Source organism: Rhea pennata, chromosome 19, assembly GCF_028389875.1.
Source record: "Rhea pennata isolate bPtePen1 chromosome 19, bPtePen1.pri, whole genome shotgun sequence".
NCBI lineage: Eukaryota > Metazoa > Chordata > Aves > Rheiformes > Rheidae > Rhea > Rhea pennata.
This window is the reverse complement of record NC_084681.1, coordinates 13,470,001-13,491,115: the sequence shown is the minus strand read 5'-3', so window position 1 is coordinate 13,491,115 and position 21,115 is coordinate 13,470,001. Positions and strand designations below refer to the sequence as shown.

General features: G+C 37.8%; 1 protein-coding gene across 2 annotated transcripts in view; it reads left to right on the top strand.

Annotated features, from left to right (window-relative positions):
• The window catches only part of TBCD (tubulin folding cofactor D), a 129,655-nt gene that overhangs the window by 61,962 nt on the left and 46,578 nt on the right, over positions 1–21,115 (top strand). For both annotated transcript variants that reach the window (XM_062592070.1, XM_062592069.1), the window contains exons 16-22: positions 4,728–4,785; positions 9,898–9,927; positions 12,373–12,458; positions 16,400–16,480; positions 17,483–17,556; positions 18,306–18,423; positions 19,794–19,854. In XM_062592070.1, the coding sequence (XP_062448054.1) occupies positions 4,728–4,785; positions 9,898–9,927; positions 12,373–12,458; positions 16,400–16,480; positions 17,483–17,556; positions 18,306–18,423; positions 19,794–19,854 (508 nt within the window). The remainder of the gene's footprint in view (positions 1–4,727; positions 4,786–9,897; positions 9,928–12,372; positions 12,459–16,399; positions 16,481–17,482; positions 17,557–18,305; positions 18,424–19,793; positions 19,855–21,115) is intronic.

Sequence of the window (21,115 nt, the reverse complement as noted above, 5' to 3'; positions counted from 1 at the left end):
TTCTGCTATGTATATACTCAATTTTCTAGCAAAGCTACACAATGTTGTAGCTAGAATCAATGCTGCAGTAAGGCTCTACTTAAATTCTTACGTTGGCCATAACTTCTCTGAATATAAACAGCTCTTGTAGAGAGAAATGGCGGGGGGGAAACTATTCAAATACAGTATGACACACAGTTTCACCTAGTGTGTCAGCAAGCTGATAATTACATACAGCTTTTTTTTTTTTTTAATCTAGCCTTAGGTGTGTCACTGTTTTACTTAAAGAAGAGTCATACTTCTAGCCGCAAGCAAATTGTTGCTGCCTTAAGAAAAAAAAAATGCAGAACTCAGCATCTTGAAACAAAGCGCAGGATGCTCACTGTCAGCTGAATTGCACACCAGAAACATCTGTCTGTACAAGAATACGAACTATTAGAATTCATGCAAGGAGAAATTGTAAACTGTTCACCTCAAAGGAAAGCTACTATCTCTTAAAAAAAAAAAAAAAAAAAAAAAAAAAAAAAAAGCAGTGAGTGATTGAGATCCTCAGCTGTACTTGTTGCCCTGGTGTTAGGACTTGGAAATGGTTTATCCTTCACCACCTTTAACGGAGCTGTTTAGCTGGCAGGAGGAGCTCGGATATTGCTGAACCCGGGGAGCGTAAGCACCAGGTTGCTTCATAAGTGCAAGGACTCGAAGGGCAAGGTGGTGATGATGGTAGAGTAAGCGCCCTGGAGACCTCGTGGTAACTAAAAGCTGTTGAGTGGGTGTATAGTTAAATAATGATCTCCTTTGTGCCACCACTTTTGGCGCACAGTGGTGGATCTTGTCCAGGAAGCTCCCTAGCATATAGAACATTGCAGAAGTGTGGTAAAAACCGAGTCCTGCCCCACAACCGCTTCAGATTGTGCTGCGGCGGTTACAGATTAAAACAGCGGGGTATTTTGATTGTGTGTGTGGGGGGGTGTTTTTTGTTTTTTCCCTCTTCCATATCACGCCTGCAAAGCTATATGGACTTGTACAGTAATTGGGAGAACCAGCTCTTTCTAACCCACTGCCAAAAAGGGGAGTAAAACCATCATGCACTCTCAGCATGTGACAGTGGGGCGATCTCCTTCTGTGGGCAGGCAACGTAAATATTTTTTGAGGTCCTGTTAAACTAGTTTCTAAAACATTCCCTGTTGTGTTTCAAACTACAGGACTACAAGGAGGAAATTCCTGGCAAAGAGGGGGAAACATGGCTTTCGTTGTAGTGTAGCCTTGCTATGGCCTGAACTCTTTGTGTGTGCTGAAGTTCCCACTCAGGCATATTTTCATAACGCTACTTGACAGGGATTTGTTCTCTCCCGCTCTCCATGTGCACGTGCTCTGTTTAAGCTTACCTGTGGGGAAAGTTAAATGTAATTTAATACCTTGAAAATATGGAAAGCTTGATTTCCGTTCCCTTGGGTGCAGAAATTTATCTGCCAGTGCGGCAAGCGCCAAAAGAGAAGCGGAGATGCTTGGTTTAAAACCTAAACAGCAAACAAAAAGGAAAACATACTTCTGCTCTATTAGGCAATTAGCGTGATTAAATTGTCGCTTGCCACCTTAATTATAAGAAACCAGTGGGAAGGGGCAGTTTTGTTCTGCGCGCTGTTTGCCGGGGCAGGTAATCGATACAGGAGGCCGCGCACACCTCTGGGGCCGCCGCGCCGGCGAGCGCTGCGCGACTGGGGCGCGGGATGGCAGCGGGCAGCTTTGCCCGCCCTGCCGAAGGTGCTGCCTCGGGTTACGAAGCGGAAAGGCCGTGGCTTGCACCAGGGGACAAGCGTCCTGTGGGACCGGGGGCAGCCCGAAGCGTCGCTCTGAGCTACATCTCGTGCCATGGTGAAACCCTGAGAAGAGCGCTTCTGGTCCCCAGCACCCCGATGTCTGCGTGGCTCTTGGCTAAAGCTGGGAGACTGCAGCAGTGCCGCATCTTTTCCTTGGCCCCGCGTCTTGGCTCGCCTGTCTGAGCGCCAGGGGAGACCAAACCCTCTGGCTGCCCTGCAGCCGTGAGGCCTTCCCTTGCCACGGGGCTGGGAGCTTCCCTCCTGCAGGCAGCCAGCCTCTGCCCTTCTTTGGGACTCAGGAAGGAAACTTTGGGGCTGTGCCAAGTTGGCAGCAGGTCTGAGACTTAATTTTCTCCTTCCCACACCTTTGGGCTGGTACGGGTGAAATCGTGGCAGTCAGTTCTCGGAGGTCAGTGACAGGCGAAGCTGCTGGCCGCCTGCGGCTGGCGTCCTTGAGCCGAGAAGGATCGGCTCTGAGCAGGCGGCGAGGTTCAGGTTGGCCTTCTTAGAAGGGGAGGGCGACCGCCGCTCTTGGGGCCTCTGCGGTTGGCTTCCAGGGCCACGGGACTGGAGAGGTGGCAGGAGCGGCTTGTGGCCCCCTCGCGTGGTGGCTCCTTTTCGAATGTCCCTTTCAGCGTTTGCCCCGAGCAGAGCTGCTCTGAGGCGCCCCGGGGGCGAGAGCTGTGCTGTGCTGTCAGCACGTCATGGCACGTCTTACAGGGAGAAAAAAAAAAAAATCCCGTGTGGTTTGACGCAAATGATTCCTTCGCGTTAGGAAATCCTGGTGGAGCATTGCCCTGCAGAAGTCAGCAGATGAAAGCACCTCGGATGTGTCCTGTCTTAGGCAGACTGCTCTCCGCGCTGGTCTGTGCCTTGGGGCCCTCCGTGCCAGCTTTTAAAAAGATTAAATTAACTTGAGGGGGGAAAAAAAATTAATGTAGATTGATAAGTTGAAAATGCTTTTATGAAAAGGCTTAGCATAAAACTATGGCCATAGTTTGATTTAAGAATATAATGGGGTGTGGGGAGACAACAAAATTCCTTTTTACTTTTTCTTGTTTTTTAGCATAGCACTGAGCTGAAGCGCTGTGTAACTTGGGTGATATCACCTAGACAGTATGTTGTTTTGCTGATTTTACCTACATAGCTCTGTCTTGCAGAAGGACAAAAGATGGGAAAGTACAATTTGATTAAAAGCTCAAGCATCATCCAGGAGCTCTTGCTGTGCACAACAACCTGAAGCTGTTATGTGTTTTATTAAATTAACCAAAGTTTAAGCCTGAATAGGAAGCGGAAAGAGCAGACCTGCTTTTCTGGTGACAGCCCTTTAACATTTGCAATTGGAAAAGGCATATACAACCTTTTAAAGCAGAAGATTAGAGAAGTTACCTGTATATCAGGATACATGATACATGATTTTTTTTTTTTTTTTTTTTTTTTTTTTAGAAATTGTTTTGCAGGTCTTCCTTTAAGTAGAAATTCTACCATTAAGGGCAGAAAAAGCAGAAATGCCCCAGTGCTTATGTTGAGGCACAATATATTAAAGATGGGGGGGTTGCACTGAGGTAACAAGACACACTTTTTCTGTCCCGGCACAGGTTGTGAAACAGCGATGTAAGCTGCTTCCTATATGTTCCTTCCTAAATATTTGCTCTTGCAGTCACTATCGTATGCCTTACCTTCCTCTGTCTTATAATTACGTAGTATATGGCAAGGATAGAAGTTGCTTGTGCAGGTAACACTAGGAAAGCATTAACTGCCTTTAGAGCAGTTTTTACCTGTTTGTTAAAATATTAAATTGGTGGGTTTTCGTTTTTCCGTTTCAGTCTTACTTTCTGCCTCTTGATTTCCTGAGATGGGAATAAACTGCAGTTACAGAGGAGATATTGATTGTGCATTTCGGTGAATTTTAACAGCACGGTCTTCTGCACTGCAGGAAACTAATTGCTATTGTCCAGGGAGGTTTGATATAGTCAGTGCAATTAATATCTTTATGCTAAAGCAAAGCTATCTCGGATTTACTTTTCAGTCAGTATTTATTTTCTGTTTTGCCTGGAGTCAATAAGTAACGTAATGAAGAGTTTCGAGGTTTGAAAGGAATAATTTTCTGCTTAAATGATTCTCCTGAAGTGACGTTTATTTGTCACTGAAGTTAATTGAATGCTGGAGGTAGATTTCTAGAGCTGTAGAATTTGTGTCCTGGGATATATTCTTTCTCTTCAGTTGTGTGGTGCATTTTAAAAACATGTTCTGTTGAGGTAAAAAGGAGCTGAACTTGCAGGTTATCCAACTTCACATGCAACGAAATATTTTTGGATAATCGTGCCTTGGGATCTCCATGTCACCTTTTAACAAACTTCTCTGCAGTTCCTCTTGAACTGCCACTTTTTTAGCGAGATTTACATATTGTTTTCTGATTTTTTGTTACTTACAGGATATGAGCATTCTTGTACAGATAGCTGATATTTCTCATTGCTTAACTTCTAGTTTTGCTAAGGTCTGTGTAAGACTTGCTGTGAGTCTGGCTACTGAGAAACTGTATTTCCAAGTTTTGATTTAAATCATGCTGTTTGGATCTCATATATAGAGATACGGGTTTTGTCGAAGATTTAGAACTCTGCAATGTTTAGAATATAAAACCTTGTTATGCAGTTAAATGTACTTGTATACTCTTAAATTAGCTTTGCTACAGTAGGACAGCAGTTGTCTGTGTTTGCTGTGGAAAGTCCATGGCAAATGAGAGAAAGGAGCAAGTGTGCAGTATTTCAACCCAAATTTGGTTTAGACTTGCAAATGAAAGTTTATAAATAATAAACTCTTTGAAGGAAATACTGAAATCCTGAGTGTTGAGCTTAGAGGTCTAAACAGTGAAATGATGTCGTTGCACATTTCTTCTGTTTTCATAACTTACTCTCTTTTTTCTCTTCTCAGCGCACTGGTTATCGCTGCAGTGTTTGATCGTGATGTTAACTGCAGAAGAGCTGCCTCTGTAAGTTGTCACATTCTAAACTCATGTTATTTTTATTTTAATTTAATAATTTGTAGTGTCAGATGACTAAATTTACAGTATATAAGCAAAATATTGTCCTGTGAGCAAAAGCAAGTTTTTAAAAATCCTTAGAGGTATGATATGAAAGTAGATTTGAATAATATACTTCCCAGATCCACATCTTGATTCGTGGCCACAGTTCACAGTCTGCTCTATTGTTGTCATATTGGACAAGATAAAGTATCTAAGAAAGAGCTATTTAGCAGTTTGTAGTGACAGTATAAAACACAAAATGATCATAGCTAATAAACAGACTAGATCTTAAAAAAGGTACCAGAGTGATAAGTTTTTTGAAATTAATATTTTTTTAGTTATTCATCAACTGTTCTATAATTGCAGAAAGTTAATTGAAGCAGTCTAGGGTAATCCTCATCTTTCAAATGTCTTCAGTTATTTTATGGAACGTCTTCCGTAGGACAGGGATTGTTATTTATTTATTATTTTAAAGAAAGTGATACACCCATTATGCAGATACTGCTGTCTTGTTAATAGGACCGACGCACCAAAAGTATGTTCTGTGGAGCCGTTGTGCAGAATTTGTCTATGCTGCTGAAAATTAAAAAGAACCCTGGATTGTTGTTAAGAGAAGGGCATTTATGAAGGAGAGGTTGTCGAAGTTGAGAGCAAGAAAGGATGGACATCTTACCTTTGAGGCTAGAAGTCAGTGTGTTGTAATTCCTGCACGGCTTTGATAGAATGCACTTGCTTTTTATTAAAAAATATGAATAAATAAAAGGCAAGAGGCAAGTTACGTGTTTTTTCAACAGATAAAATAAGTTATCTCATGCAAATTAAAAAACATCTTTAACTCTGTTAATAGCTATTTATATTAATCAAACACAAGACCAAGCAGTACTTGTCAAGAGAGCTGTGTGTCCCTATTTCTAAGAACAAACATCCCTCTGAATGCCTGAAAAAAAAAAAAAAAGTAACAGTTCGGGATCTTATGTTTTGATTGAAGTTTTGAAAGCTAATACATTTAAAGGTAAGGAAGATTTCTCAGGGAAACCTGGACAGCATCTCTATTTCTTTTAGCCACACCTCTGCTTAGAGTTTAAGCTGTTTAATGAAGCTGTGGTGTAATTGCTAGGGAGGTGAGTCAGTTACTTGTGTAACCATGTTGCAGATTGCTTTGTCTAAATAGGTTAAAACCAAAGCGTGGAAGCTAAGATGCTGTAGATCGCTGAGTACTGATATAAGATGTTCTTTGCATGATGTACAACTAATGAATAACAGCAATGCTGTTCCCTTCAAACTAAAGCACCTACAGTTTGGAAACTATAGAATTTTCAGTTCTTGGCTAATTTAAGTCACGTTAGTTGAGTGATGTTCTTAGATGAAAATAAATGGACCTTTGCTTTCTTGAAAACTGTACAAATGATAAGCGAGTATAACTGGTCAAAACTGAATTGTTTATTTGATAAGGTAATTGTAGAAATTGTCCTAGGAATCAGTGATAATGTGGATCAAGAAAAATATTATTTTTAATGTGATTGCCACTGAAAGACTACTGCTTACTTCTAGTGATGTTCTACTTGTACTTTGTAATCTTTATTATGATTTTATGTTTTAACATAAACTGATAGTTTGACTGTGAAATATAATACTAAAACAGATATATTTACTAATGCAGTGCACTTAGTGTAGATTGTGCTTCCATATTTCAAATTAGTACAAAATGTAGTGCATTATTTTCTTCTCACTTTATATATGCTATCAAGTGTTCTGCAATTTCATTAACTCCAGTCAATTCATTAGCAATTCTATTTAGGACTGGTAAAAAATTCAAAACAGCTGTTTTGTTTGTTTTTTAATGGATCATTATTAATATACTAAAACCTTTATTTCCTATTTTAGGAAGGCAGGCAAAGAAATATTTTATGTTTACCACGTATAGTCGTATTTTATTCGTAATTAGTCGTAATTCGTATTTAGTCGTAATTATTCCCAATCATTACTACAGTTAAATATATGTTTAAACAAACAACATATTTTATTAGATTTTTCCATCTATTACAGTATGTCATAGTATAGTACCAATAGAACAGGTACACAGAGAGATATTCTGAACCCTGAGGTCAGGGAGAATAAACCAACACTGTTCATTTGAAGCTCTAAAAACATTCTCAGCCTACTTTTGCAACTCTTCCATGAATTGAATAATCATTACAAAGGATAATCACATGGATAAGCGACCTTGGTTTGGGCTTCACTGTGGTCTGACAGGTTAAAGAGAGGAGGCTTTCTTCTCTTTGATTCACTTGGAGAATAGTCTAGTATTTTTTTAGCTTTTTGTAGGAACAGCGAAGTATTCAGATTAGAGTATAATATTCGTTCAGAAGGCTAGTTGGTTATCTTGGCCCTGATATCATTGCATCTTTAACTTAGATCTTTACATCTGATTTCTTCCATCTCTAGAATGGGGGTGATATGAAAAATGAAAAATTACTATTACATACTTGAAATAATAGGATCCTGTAGAAATTTGCAGTTCTAGTTGTAATAGGAAGATATGATTGAAATTGTTAGTGACATTTTCAGTGATTAATTTTTTTTTAAGTATTATAATAAGAATTGTGAAACAATAAAAAATATTAAAGGAACAAGGAGGGAATTCTGTCAGCATTAAATGAGCTATGGAAAATTGGCTTCTCACTTGGATGAACAGTATACTTAATTCTTTTCATATTTAGATCTTATTTTCTCTCAAGAAACTTTATACAAAATACTATTGTTTTTTTTTTTTTTCCTTGTAACTTTTTCTGTACAAGGTACTCCTTCACACCCAGGAAAAATAATGTACAATATCACATTTTTTTTTATCTGGCAATTTTGCTGTTGAAATGGAGATGAGATGCCATTCTCCCAGAACAATTAACGTGTTTTAATTGTCAGGGCAGTGGAATGTGCAGTGTCTAGGAAGCCTTCCTAAATCACTGGTGACGTTTTTCAAATGTAGCTCTAAACACTGTAGGCTTCAGTTTTTACATTCCTTTGAGGACTTTTTTTCTTTTTGTTTAATTTGTCTGTCATTGTAACATTTCTCATAATTTGGTGAAACCTGATTGTCACAAATAGGCACCAACAATGCTGAAGCTTGAAGAAGTTTGTGGTGATTCATACAAATTTTCTGCACCTACCTACCCTTAAAAAAATCCTACATTAAGGAAGACTTTCCTACATTAAAAATGTAAAATTGCTACATTAAAAGAAACATACTATGTGAAAGTTCTGTGTACGGCAGCTGTTTTGCTTCAGAGGAGTCTATTGCCCCCTGGAAAGAGGTGTACAGTAAAGACTGATTAATGATATTGCCACAGAATATTTCAGGCCTGGGTCTACAAATACATGATAAGTAGAACAAAACTTTGGCTGATTTGAAACCTGAATTATATTGCTTGGATATCAAAAATTTCTGATTAAACCAGAATTGGCTGTGTGTTGCTTTTTATCAGTAAGGCACTTCTCTGAGGAGAATGCATTTTAAAGAAATGCAGTGATTAATCTTTTTTAAATCCCTTGGATATGAGAATTGAGAGCGTCATCCTTGCCGAAACCCTTTTGTGCTGAGCAGAAGGGTCTAAGTAACGTAAAAGGAGACCTAAAGCTACATCTGTGCAGGAAGGACTGAAAGGAGGCAGAGTGGCACGTAAGGGTGCTCTGCCAAATGTCGACAGAGAGGCAAGGAGTGGGGAAAAACCCCCCTGCAATTCCTGCTGCAGTGCCCGTTGCTGTTCTGGAAGGCTGCGTTTCACGTTGCTCCAGGGTGTTTCTGCACTGCCAAGGAGCAGCTCCACCGCGGGTGACCGAAGGCTAGGTGGCCTGGGGGAGCCTAGGTAGCTGCATCAGGACGCCGCTCAGAGTGGGCACCCAGAGCTGCCGAGGGGGTGCCTGAGCCTTTGCTGGGTGTCCTGCAAGGGATGCACTGCTCGCAGGAGCTCAACTAGCCCGGGCAAGTCCCCAGGAATGGCAGTCGTTAACCTGAATGGACGCAAGCTCGGAAATGCACGCCGAGCCTCCGGCTTCGCCTTGCTTCAGCTGTGTGCTGGGAGTGCTTGCTCCATATGCAGATCGTGGGATCTTGGTTGAGCTAACCTACCTGACTGTTTTTACAGGTGGATTGTATTTCAGTATTGAATGCAGAAGTGCTGCCTGTCAAAGTTCCTGTGGCATTTTCTTTTAAGTTTGGGACTTGCCCCCCCCCAATATTTTAAACATCAGTTGGCAAATGCTGTCTGTTCCTGGACACTTGGCTGTGTATATACAGGGACATTACATAAGGGAAGTAACCAGATAATTATGATCTCTTCTCTCTGAAAGCAAATAAAATACAGAGTTTTTTATTAATATTTATTTATGTTTGTATACACTTCGAGAAAAAAAAATCCTTTTCTGAGAGAGCAATTCCAAGGACTAGTAGGGACTTGAGAATGAGGGAGTCAATTTTACCCTGCATATCATGTAAGTGGAGAGGTTAACCTTATGGCCTTGTTTGTTGCATTTGGCAGGATTTTGTGATTTACTTAATCTAAGACATAAGAAACATACAGTAATTTTGTCTTCAGGTTTTACAACTTCAATATTTCAACATATTTTCACTTCTGTATCTTTCAAGTAAGTATTTGGTTCTCAGTATTGCTTGTCTGAAGACTTGATCCACAAAGATTCAAGCTTCGTCTACCATAAGCAAATTTTCTTGAAGTAGCTGGATGAAGTAAGCTGTCCCAATTTCTGTTGTCTACAGGTATTGACTTTCATTGCTAATGTGAAGCCCCATGTTGCTGCTCAAAAGCACACTCTTGTGGGTGTGACAAGCTTCACAAACTTGCGTTCTTAAACTGCTGCCATGCACCATAGAGCTTTAAGAGCGCTAGAATGTAGAGAAGCAGAAACAAAAAAGCCCTGTGGGCTTGTTCTACTAACAAAGCTTACTTTATTTTAAAAAGAGAAGCCATGGGTCATTTATATTGTTGTGTGTGTTGAATTCATCATCTGGTGTTTATCAAAAAGCAAACCTGACTCATTTTGGTATGTTTGTTCTCTGTTCTTCAGGCTGCCTTCCAGGAGAATGTCGGGAGACAGGTAGGGTAACTTTCCTGAAGCCTTGTTCATTAGTGGTTTGTAGATTACTGTAAACGTGCAATACCTACAATCAATATTAGACGCTCTGGCTTCAGAGGAATGGAATAAAAGGATATACAAATCTTGAAGACCTCTGTCACAGGATATTTATTTTCGATATCTGGAAATAGATTCTTGTGGTATAGTTTTCTGAGATGTGAGTTTGACATTAGTGCTCCAGTTTTGGAGGAAGGTGAGCTTTCTGGTAAGGTTAAGTCATCCCCAAAAGCAAAATCAGCATGTGTAGCAGCCATCATTATAAATTACAGTGCTGATAAAGATAGGAAAATGCAGTTTTTGCTTATTCTTTTGCTTCATTGACTTTCTTGTTTTTGGTGGAGAGAGGTTGAACAGTGTAAGAGTGCTGTACAATCCTTGCTGTGGTTTGGTCATATAACAGTGAACTAGGCTCAAGAGCCATCAACATGTTTGGACTTTATCTCCTGTATCACAGTACTACCTGCTAAATCTTTTTGAGAAATCTCTTAATTCTGGAGATGCCCAAGATGTTTGAATGGGAAGTAATGTGCTTGGTTCCTATGTAGCTTGGGAACAGTTAAGCAGTTAAAAGGCTTGTATTTCCTATATGACTTTGACTTGCAACCTTGTGGAATGAACAGATAGGGTGAAGACTTTGATTTCAAAGGATTTCTTTTCCTGGTTTCTCATCTAGATTAAGCAAGCTGACTGTGCAACATGAAACAGAAAAACATGGGGAAAATGGTTCAGTTTATGAATTCTTGTGGCAAAGCAAGCCATGTGGAGTTAACTTAATGGTACAAACAAATGTTACGTCTTCAATAGCAATTCTTTAAGGGGTCTTCGTAAGGCTTAACAAAGCTTTAAGGCGCAAGATGCTGTGTCTGGCTTTCCCTGATACAATTCCTGAAGTTCTCCAATTTATGAGCTGGGATTTTATTCCCTTAGAGCTATGGCATAGTGTGTCTTAAACTAGTGTGCCTATTTCTAGATAGAATTAGATTAATAGCCAAGGAAAGGATGCAAGAAGACTAAGAGGAAGAGAGTAAGTATTTATGGTGACCTGACCCAACTAGGGCTGTGATAAGTAGAAGCTGGGTTGATTCTTCCCTGAGTTTATAGTTACTGCTCGAGGGAAGTTAGTCATCTCAAAGCATTTCACACTGATGCCACGTTATGAAGTACTGAATGAAGTAACCTCCTTGCTGTCACTTCAGGTCCGGGTGAAATAGGGCTCCTGGGTGCTGTAGATTTGCATATGCTTTCGTTTAGCAGAAGTTTTGTAGAGTTTTTTATAGGTCAGTCAGAGGAGTTCAGTTCTAGGTTAGCTTAAAGCTGGAAAGTTTCCTTATTGATTCTGCTTCAGCTCATGATTCAAATTTGTTAAAGCTGATAGAACACACAATTTTAGCATGTATGTTGTCACGTGAAGGAGGACTTTGCAGTGAAATGGCGCAATTGTGTAGTAATCATGGCACGAAGTACAGTGTCTGTCTTTGACTTGGTTCCTGTAGAAATACAGTGTTACTTGCTGAACCATTGCTTACTGCCTAGGAAGCACGGTTACTTGATTGATAGATACACCCTGTGTAGTTTATTACCTGGATATAATGTGTTGCAATAGATATTCTCATCTGCTGATGTTAAGTAGGTGGAGAAAAAACTCACCTGCTTCCTGATGCCTGTCTGCTTCACCTTTGCGATTCACCATGTCCTGAATCTGAGAGCTTGCTTTTATGGGCACAGAAAAATAAGCTATTGTAGCTTAAACTCTAGGCAAATGAAAGCCTTGTTGAAAAATGCACAGGATTTTTTTAGTGTAAATCATGATAAATGCACTTCTAATGAGACAAAATTTTATAGAGTGAGTTTTAAGTGCTTTGGCAGAGTAGACACAGTGAAATTTTGTCTCCCATTGGCCATGAAATCTGTATTCCTGAACGTAGTTTCAGGAATTTTACTGTCTCAAGGACATGCACTGTGCTAGTATGACCTACAGTGAGAGAGCAAGCTGGCACATTTACAGGCAAGTAGTATATTAAGGTCCATCTAGTAGCTAGAGTTCACACTGAATCACAGAATAGTTTTTTTGGTGTACATATATAATCATGCGTTCTTCAAAAGCATATTTGGATATGACTTGAATATATTAAAATAAATTGTGCAGTTTATTGTCTACTGTTGTTTACTTTGATTTCTTATCATTGACTCATAAGTCAAGTCAGATACTTTGCTGTTTATATATCCCATACTCTATGTATTTTTTCAACAGGTGATTTTACTATAAATTAGAAATTAAAGAATATTTTAATGAGTTTAGACAGTATAGATGATTATTTTCAATAATACTGCTTATTCTGAAAATATTTTTTGTGTGTTTTATAATATTTTCTTTTCTTCCCCCTCCCAACCCCCTTATGTTTGTAGGGCACTTTTCCCCATGGCATAGACATCCTAACTGCAGCGGATTATTTTGCTGTGGGTAACAGAGCTAATTGTTACCTTACTATAAGGTGAGTTCCCAAGCATTACTTTTTGTAAACTTGAAGGTCCTCTTTTACTTATACAGAATTTGTCTGATTGTTTCACCTTACTGAATTTATGCTAACAATAAACTTATGTTTATTGTTCTTGGTTTTGAATAAATGAAAGGTAGATTTCTGCATCAAACTACTAATTATGGGTAAGACATGGTGAAATGTGGTGGTGGTGTTTTTCAAACTTGTGTTTGTGGTCTGATGATTAATATACGTAGTGAAACTGGAGAGAGCGAGAAAGAGACGGTATTTCTGGGTAGTGCAGAACTGTCTGCGCTTGTCAAGCTTAGAGAAGATTAAGGGATTTTTAAGGGACATAGCAGAAAGGCAAGGGTGTTATGATGGCAGATCGACTCTTACGTGGGTAAAATATGAATTAATGCTCAGTTAAAGGAATACTTTGTACAAGTTGAATATGCTCTTGAATTTTTTGCCTGAGCATAGACCCTTAACCTGAGTCCTTTTATTTTTCATAGATAGCTCAATGAAAATGTGACCACAATATGGAGTAATATGTCTTTTTTTGGGGGAAAAAAATAAACTAAACTAAAAACCAGTCATTGCACTGTGGACTCTTCAAAGAATTTAATGGAAAATACTGAAACTGGTGTGCTATTATGGCTCAGTGCTGTACCTTGGAATCATACTGTGTTCTGTTCTGGTCAACCAGCTGAAAATGCAATAACGCTGAAGGAGAGGGAACTTGGAGACATTCTGGGTGCATCAGCTGATTAAAATGAGTGTCAGATTGCACTTCCTCTTGAGAAGATGAAGAAGACTGAGGGCTGGATTCAGACCTCAGCCTTCTGTTTTAGGTACACAGTCTAGCCTAGTTGTCTAGCTTCTCTCAGTAGTCAGTGCAAAGAGACAGGCACCTACAGAAGGTGATTCAGCCCATTTTAAGATAGGTGAGATGAACTGCCCTGTGGGGTTGCATGTTGCTTTTGGAACCCAAAAGGTTATAAAGATTCAAAGAGATTAGATTCTTGGGAGGATAGAAATAGCAAGCAGGTATAGGGTCTGTACTCCCTTACCAGCTTTATAACTTTCCACAAACAATCTTCTGAGAGAGTTTTCACTACAGCTGTGTATTCCTTTTTTTTTTTTTTTTTTTTTTTAAGTCAGTCCACCTCCATAATGTCCCTTTTGTGCATAGTGCTTTCAGACTGTGCTGCTTATCTTCACGTTCCACCTACTGCCTTTCCTTCCATGATCCACACCTTCCTCCCCCGCTCTTCACCAGGGCTCCTGCCTGCTGAGCAGAAATGGGCAAACATAATGGCTTGATGTTTGCTGCTCTTTTAGATTGGTATAGCTTCAAGGGAATTTTTGAAACTCTGCTGTTTATACTAATAGAAAATTGAAAATATTCAAATTGACACAAATGGCTTTTATTTTCTGTTCTTTAATTTTGGTTTGGAGGTTAAGTATATTCTCCTTTTTGAGAACTGAATTTTTGAATTCTTTTTTTAAATCAAATTCTTGCTTTCATTTGTTAACTCCTTTTGTTGTCATTTCCAGAGTTCATGTGGGAATGTTACTTATCTAAGAAAGAATAATGTAAACTAAGAAAAAAACATCAATTTTAATTTGTGAATTCTTTATCAGTTTTATTTGTTGAATAGTGTGATTCCTTGAAACCATATTCAGTGTTGTTAATCAAACTCTTCTTTGTAATGTAGTAGTCATCCCACTTGTTATGTTACTTTTAGAATCTTCTCCAACACAGTATAATTGTTTGGGTCAATACGTAATTATTTCCTTATTTTTGTCTGAGTAACATCAAAGCAGAAGTGCATAAGCTTGTATGTAGCTGCCCAGAAGACATGCATCATTATGATGTGGAAGGAAGAATGGACTGTTGTGATAGATATGCCTTAAGGTACTATAATCGGTTATGTAGCTGGAAAAAGCTACATGGGGTTTGTATTCCAGATCTGGAACCTTTAACACTCTTTGTCCTTTACCCCCATCCAAATCAAACAACTCTGGGACACTTGGTGTGCCAGCATAAAGCCACTGCATGAGTGGAAGCTGTGCAAGTGTGAAAGTATGTACTAGTAGATTCCAATAAACGTATCAGTTTCTACACTTGAATATTTTGTTGGTTAATGAATGATGACATGCTCCTTTAAAGAGGCACTTTACATATATATATATATATATATGCATACATGCACTTATGCATGTGTGCACACATATGCACACAAAAGAAGTGATCTAGGTATTGCTATAATCCAAAATTATATTATTAAGTTTTGTTAGAAATAGTTTTCTACTTGTTCTCATTGTAATATCATGTTATCCGTAGGTTATATCCTTCCAAAAGTAAATATTTTGATGGAAGCTTTCCATGCTGGCTGTCCTTTTGAAACATTTTGCTGGACACGCTTTGGAAAATTCAGCTCAAACATCTCAACCTATTTCTGAGGATGAAAGTAGAAGAAACCTATTTTGTATGAACTGAGAAAAAAGAGACTTGTCAGAACTCCTGGGTTGGATACAAGTAGGGTTAAGGAAAAAGGTTCTTAATCTAAACAGGGTGAGGGACAAAAATCCTATCAGGAGCGTTATCAGGAAGGCTAGACTTGTATGAAACACCCAGGAGGAGTTGAAAGAATAGGTCTATAGTTAAAGATAGCTATAAACTAAAACAGAAAGTGCATTGGACTAGACACATGGATGAAGAGATCATTTTAAATTGGCTGGGCAAGGAGGTTCAGATTAAAATGATTTGGAAGAAAGATGACTACTAAAAGTAAGACCCACGGAGCAACCAGGGAGAGGAGAGGAACTCGAACACAGGCAGAGAAAAGTGTGTGCGTTAATGTATGTAAGTTCTCCAGTCCTGGGACTGGAACCAAGATTAATGGATTTTAGCATTACTGTGCTGGCAGCAACAATAAGTAAAAACCCTCTAGGGCTCAGAGCAGCTAATGGTGCTCTAGCAGCTCTGCTGCTGGCTCTAGTGACTGAGGTCTGTGCTGTAGATTTAGGAGTTCCTACGGTTCTGATGAATTACGTAGATATTAAGATGTTAGCATGCAGCAGTATTTGAGTTTTGTCTTTGTTTCATTTCTAATTACATACACATATATTATTGGAACATTATTATGGCTGCAAATTTAATCACTGAAAAGATATGAAAAGGTGAAATTAAGGTAATGTGCGTGTCCCTAGTTTCCTTCTTTTGTGCATGTCGTTTTGATGTAAACACGGTCTAACAATTGGTTAGCATTTGACTTTTGTTGACCTTAGCTTTCAGTAGTTGATACTTCTGAAGACTGGAGAGCAGTCTTGTGGCTGTGAAGTTAGGTAATGATGCAGGTTGTCTAGCCAGTTACTTCTGGTGTTCTCTCACTTCTGAGGGCTTGACTTGGTAGCTTTAGTATTTTTATCGTAATAGACTTTTTGTAAGTATTTGATTTTTCAAAAGAACAAATTGAAAACCCCTATTTAATTTTGGAACATCATATTGAGAAAGATGAGGCACACATCTGTAATTTACTTTTTCTGTGTACTGTGAATTACGGTATTAACATACTTCTCCAATCTAAAATATGTATGTGAATATACCCTTCCACATTTTTCTAGAATTTAATAATAGGAATTCATGATTTAAAATACTTTTGCTTTTATTGTCAATATATATGTATATGTAGTAATTTTTACAGAGAATCTGAAAGTGTTTTAGAAAGGTGATTTAAATTTTCAACAGTAAATGTAAAACATTTTCTCTTGCGTTATGACAGTCAGGTACATCTCATTTCCTAGAAGGTATATTTTTGTTACTTTAAAAAGGAGAAGAGTGGCTTGTGTTAAAATGCACAGAGATGTTGGTCCTGTTCTCTCTTTCATTCTCTTTCTCTCTTTCCATATGTATTATACACGCATACACATGAATGCTTCTTTTTCAGTGTGTATATTGCTGGTTTTCCTGAGTATACGCAACCAATGATTGACCATTTAGTTAATATGAAGATTAACCACTGGGATAGGTAAGTTGGTGTAGTCTAATTACATCAATATCTAGGAATAGACTGTTTGCATGTAATGCTTTCCTAGATTTATTTTTTTGGTAAATTTTACTTAAAAATACATTTGCTATAATGTATTTCTGTCACTGTAGCAACTAAAGGTGTTAATTCAGGCATAGCAGCTAGATGAACACTACTTGATACATTGTTCTTAGACACTAACTCATGTAATTTTAGAATGATTCCATACTGTATATGGAATAATTTTCTTAAAATTGGGATGATTGTTTTCCACAAAAGATAACACTTTAAAATGAATTGTTAGTATATTAGAAAAGGAATAGTATTTATTATGAAGGAAACTGGATAAGTAGGAATTGATGCCATCCATTTCTCCTAACATATTGTTACTTAAAACATGTTTGTGAATTTTGTCTTTTTGCGATGACCTTTATTAATCTGTTAAGAGATTAAAAAAAACACATTTATATACAACATAGTGTATGCGAGGTGTAAACATCATCACCATATAATTATCATAATTAAAGTAGATTTCATGCACAGAGATAGAGCTTACTCATATTCAGTGCTCATGAAGATTAAAATGTGCATATCTAATACAAGCAAGATTATATCAATGCTGATATTATTTCTCATGATGCAAACTGTTAGTAGTTTACTGTAGTGGCCCTGCCAATGCATAGAATGAGCCCTCAGGTTCTACCATCCACACTTTTTTTTTTTTTTTTTTTTTTTTTTTTTGTCTCTTTCAGCAATAAGTTCTATTCATATAGCCAAAAGCTAAGCATAGGCTCTTTGGTCTCCTGTTTGGTTTTGTTGGCTTTTTTTTGAGGGAGAGAGGCAGGATGGGCAGAGAATGCTGTATTCTTTCATAATACTGGGGTCTTTATTCTCATTGTGGACGATAGTCCTTTCCTGATGTTATATTTTTAATACATTTGTTCTACTATAATTCTAAATTTATTAAACAGAAAAATCGAAAAATGTCTTTTACATTTTCAGTGTTATTCGAGAACTTTCAACTAAGGCTCTGCATAACCTTACTCCGCAGGCTCCTGAATACATGGCGAATGTGGGTAGGTGACAAATACATGTTCTGCATAGCATGCCATATCAAGAATTCTAACTTAGGTTATGAAGGTGTTTTAAGAAAGAAGACATAAACGTGCGCCATGATTGACTCCCCCACAACCTAACAACGCAGCAAGATCGGTAGTTTTATCAGTGTTCATATTTTGTGCAATGTGATAAACATAGCACCACGTGTATTTCTCTGAGGACTGATAGTTAACTTGCTACACTAGGTCCTACCGACTGTGATAAGAATAAATGGGCGTCATTCTGTTGCAACAATTCAGTGATGCTAGCCCTCAGATTCCTGGCTTTGGTTGATGTGACATTGATGTGGTAATGGTGGGGACCTGTTTGTCTTGTCCAGTCTGACATCTTCAGAAGAATTCCTTTTTGACTGTTCTGTGGATAGTCAAATGTTTCCTAATATAAATTTAGATCCTATTAGCACTATTAGCAAGCTGCTAGCAAGCCTGCTATTTTGTTTACTCCAAACAGAGAACTATTTGTGAGAACAAAAAAAAATCTTGCTTTGATTTAGTATGTTTTGACAGGATTTGCTTGTATTTTTAAAACTGCGTTTTCAGATGATGATGTGGATATATTACTGCTGTACATCCCTCTAAGGTAACATTGAGAAAGCTGACTTTCTAAAAATGGTTTTCTCTTGTTTTTAGGCAGGCATGTTTACGTTTAGAAGTGTGATCTGTCAGTATGGTTTGTTTAAAAAATAAATATGTTTAATCTCTTCCAGTTTTGCCAAGGCTGCTACCTTTATCAGTGGGCACTGATCTGCACACACGCCATGGGGCAATTCTTGCCTGTGCTGAGATCGCCCATGCATTGTGTAAACTAGCAGAAGAGAATAACAGGTATAAATGCAAGATTATCTCAACTATATATTTTCCTTCCATGTGTGATCTATTGAAAGCTTCCTTAATATAATCTCCATCTTACTGAACTTCTTTTCCATTGAATTTTTGTTTGGTTTTGATCAGCAGTGCCAACATTTCCAATTTTACTTGGTAATATTGCATGCTTCAGGTCTCAATTTGAGTCATCAGGAAAGTGAGGTCATTTGCTGCCATACTCAAGCCCCAAATAGTATGCTGTCTTTCTGGGGAGGGAACAGTCTTTCTCAATCAATCTAGGAGGAACAGTTCCTTGTGTAGCTTGTGAGGTTGGACTGATGCATTTAATACTGTTGAATTCTGATCCAGAGATCTATACGCATGTATATTTGTGTGTATAAATACATATACACACAAATGTATATATGGGTGTGTTCCTGTATATATAGATGTGTATGTGTGTGTATATATATGTATATGTGTGTATATATGTATGTAGGTATTACATTTGGGTGATGTATGCAGAGTGATTGACAAAATTATTTAGAAGTATCTTTGTTTATGTTCCAGTTAAAGAAATGAGTTGTTTGCCCCTTGCTCCTTGTGAGTGATCCTTACATCTGTGAAAAATAGTTGAAAATCCTTATTACTAAATTAGAATTTGAAGGTTAAATTAGCAGTAGAATTCCATACTGGCCTGATATGCATAGAGGTGAGTAGCTGTTTAGGGGCAAGGCAGTGGAAAGTGAGATCCTAGAGTGCAACCTTCACTGACAGTTAAAAAAAAAAAAAGTTCAGCAGGATTCTCTCTGTATATTTACATACGTACATATATAGCTACGCACATACAGATATATGTATTGTTTATATACACGCACTAAACAAATCAATTTTTAAAAAATCAAACTTAACAGGGTCGTTTTTCTTCTAAAACTTGGAAGGCTACTTCTTGAGTAGCCTTGTTTTGTTTTACTTTGGAGAACATTCTAATGCAGTTGCTCAAAAAAATCTGAAATGGTCACATCAAATTTAGTTTTGTCATTTCTCATGCAAGTTGAAAGTATGGAGGTGAATTCAAATAATAAATATCACATGCACATACTGATTTTTATGTCTTTCATTAATCAGAAATAGGAAATGTATTTACCAGCAGTGTCTATCAAAAGAATTTGTGTTTTTCTTTTTGCTAGATACTATGGAGAAAACTTGTTGGTGTTATGTTTTCTGAACTTTTAAAAATTAAATATTGCATATTTCTATTGAGAATAATCTGGAGTCAAATAGCTATTTTTCTGTTTGAAAGTACAATAAATTAATGGAGAAAAACTATCTGTAGGAAGTGTAGAAAGTTATTAGGAAACTGGTCTAACAAATTTTGCATACCTTTACAGATCTATTACACACTATTTCAATGACAAATCACTGAAGGGACTTAAGCAAATCCATCAAGAGGTTTGTATCAAGTGTAAATGTATTATGTAGCTTGGTATGCTGTATTTTTAAAAAAGTAGCGTTGTTATTTCCCACCGTCCTCCTTCCCACCGCCCCAAAAGGTAGACAGTCTTACAAATACGGATTTGTTCGCACACTGCAGCAGAATGTCTGATACATGTCCTTGACCATGGGTCTTACTCCACTCTAGGTTTGTATTTGTGCCTTTTCTGTTCTGCAGCTTCTTAGCTAAGCCACTGTCTCTGATGCTGTCTCTTACACCTCTGAAGTATTGCATGTTTTTTTAATTATTTTTGGTTGTCCCTTCTTTTTCTTCTTCCTTTCTGCACATACATAAGCATGTATTGGCCTTGCAGATAGATGTGTGGTTATTATCTTAAAGTGACCAGGTTCAAGAAAGAGCTCCTGTGGAGTCCCTTCACCCTCTGTCTTTCTACTCTTTTTTTCTTCTTTTAGTGTGATCTCATTGCTAAATCCTTGCATCCATAATTTACCTGTTTATAGAGCTTTAATTTGATACTGTGTCTTTCAATTAATGCATTCTCTTTCTCTCTAGGCAGGAGAAATGGAGTCTTGTCTTGCTCTTAGCAATTTGAAATGCTTCTATAGAGATTATTTTGCCTGACTTGTCATTCTAATCAAGTCATCCTATGTTTTATTCATTTATTTATTTCCTTTTTGTTCTGGCTCCTGTTTCTTCACCATATTGAATAGATTTTACTTCCGTGTTGAGACTCTTACTCATTTTATGTAGTACCTGTGGTCCCTCAAACCCATTTCTGTTTAGCTAATGCTTCTCCGTTCACCCACTGTGTTTGAAAGTGTGTATGTTCTTGCTTAATTCTCTGCGCAGGTAAAAGCTGCTGCTACAAGTTGAAAAAGCGTCTTTATCCTTGTTTAAATTTCTTTATGTTGTAAAGTCCAAAAGCTTGATCAGCAGTATCTGTACTGTTACAGTTACTCTAATTTCTTATGATCCCGTCCAGTTTCTGCTATTTTCTATTTAATTTGCAAAGTTTTGATGTAAACTCTTTTTTAAAGAAAATCTTTTTGCAGTGTTTACTATAGTGAATTTCTATAATCTGTGATTTTAAAGATGGTATACCGTAATGAGGTAGTGTTGTTCAGTCACATTTGAACTTTTGTTGATGTTTTTTCCATTTAGTCTGTAGCGAACAGTGTTTTTTTTTTCAGTTCTCAATTCATGCAGTTTATTATCTTTTAAAGAAGGTCAACTAGGGAAAGCAAATGTATTTTAAAA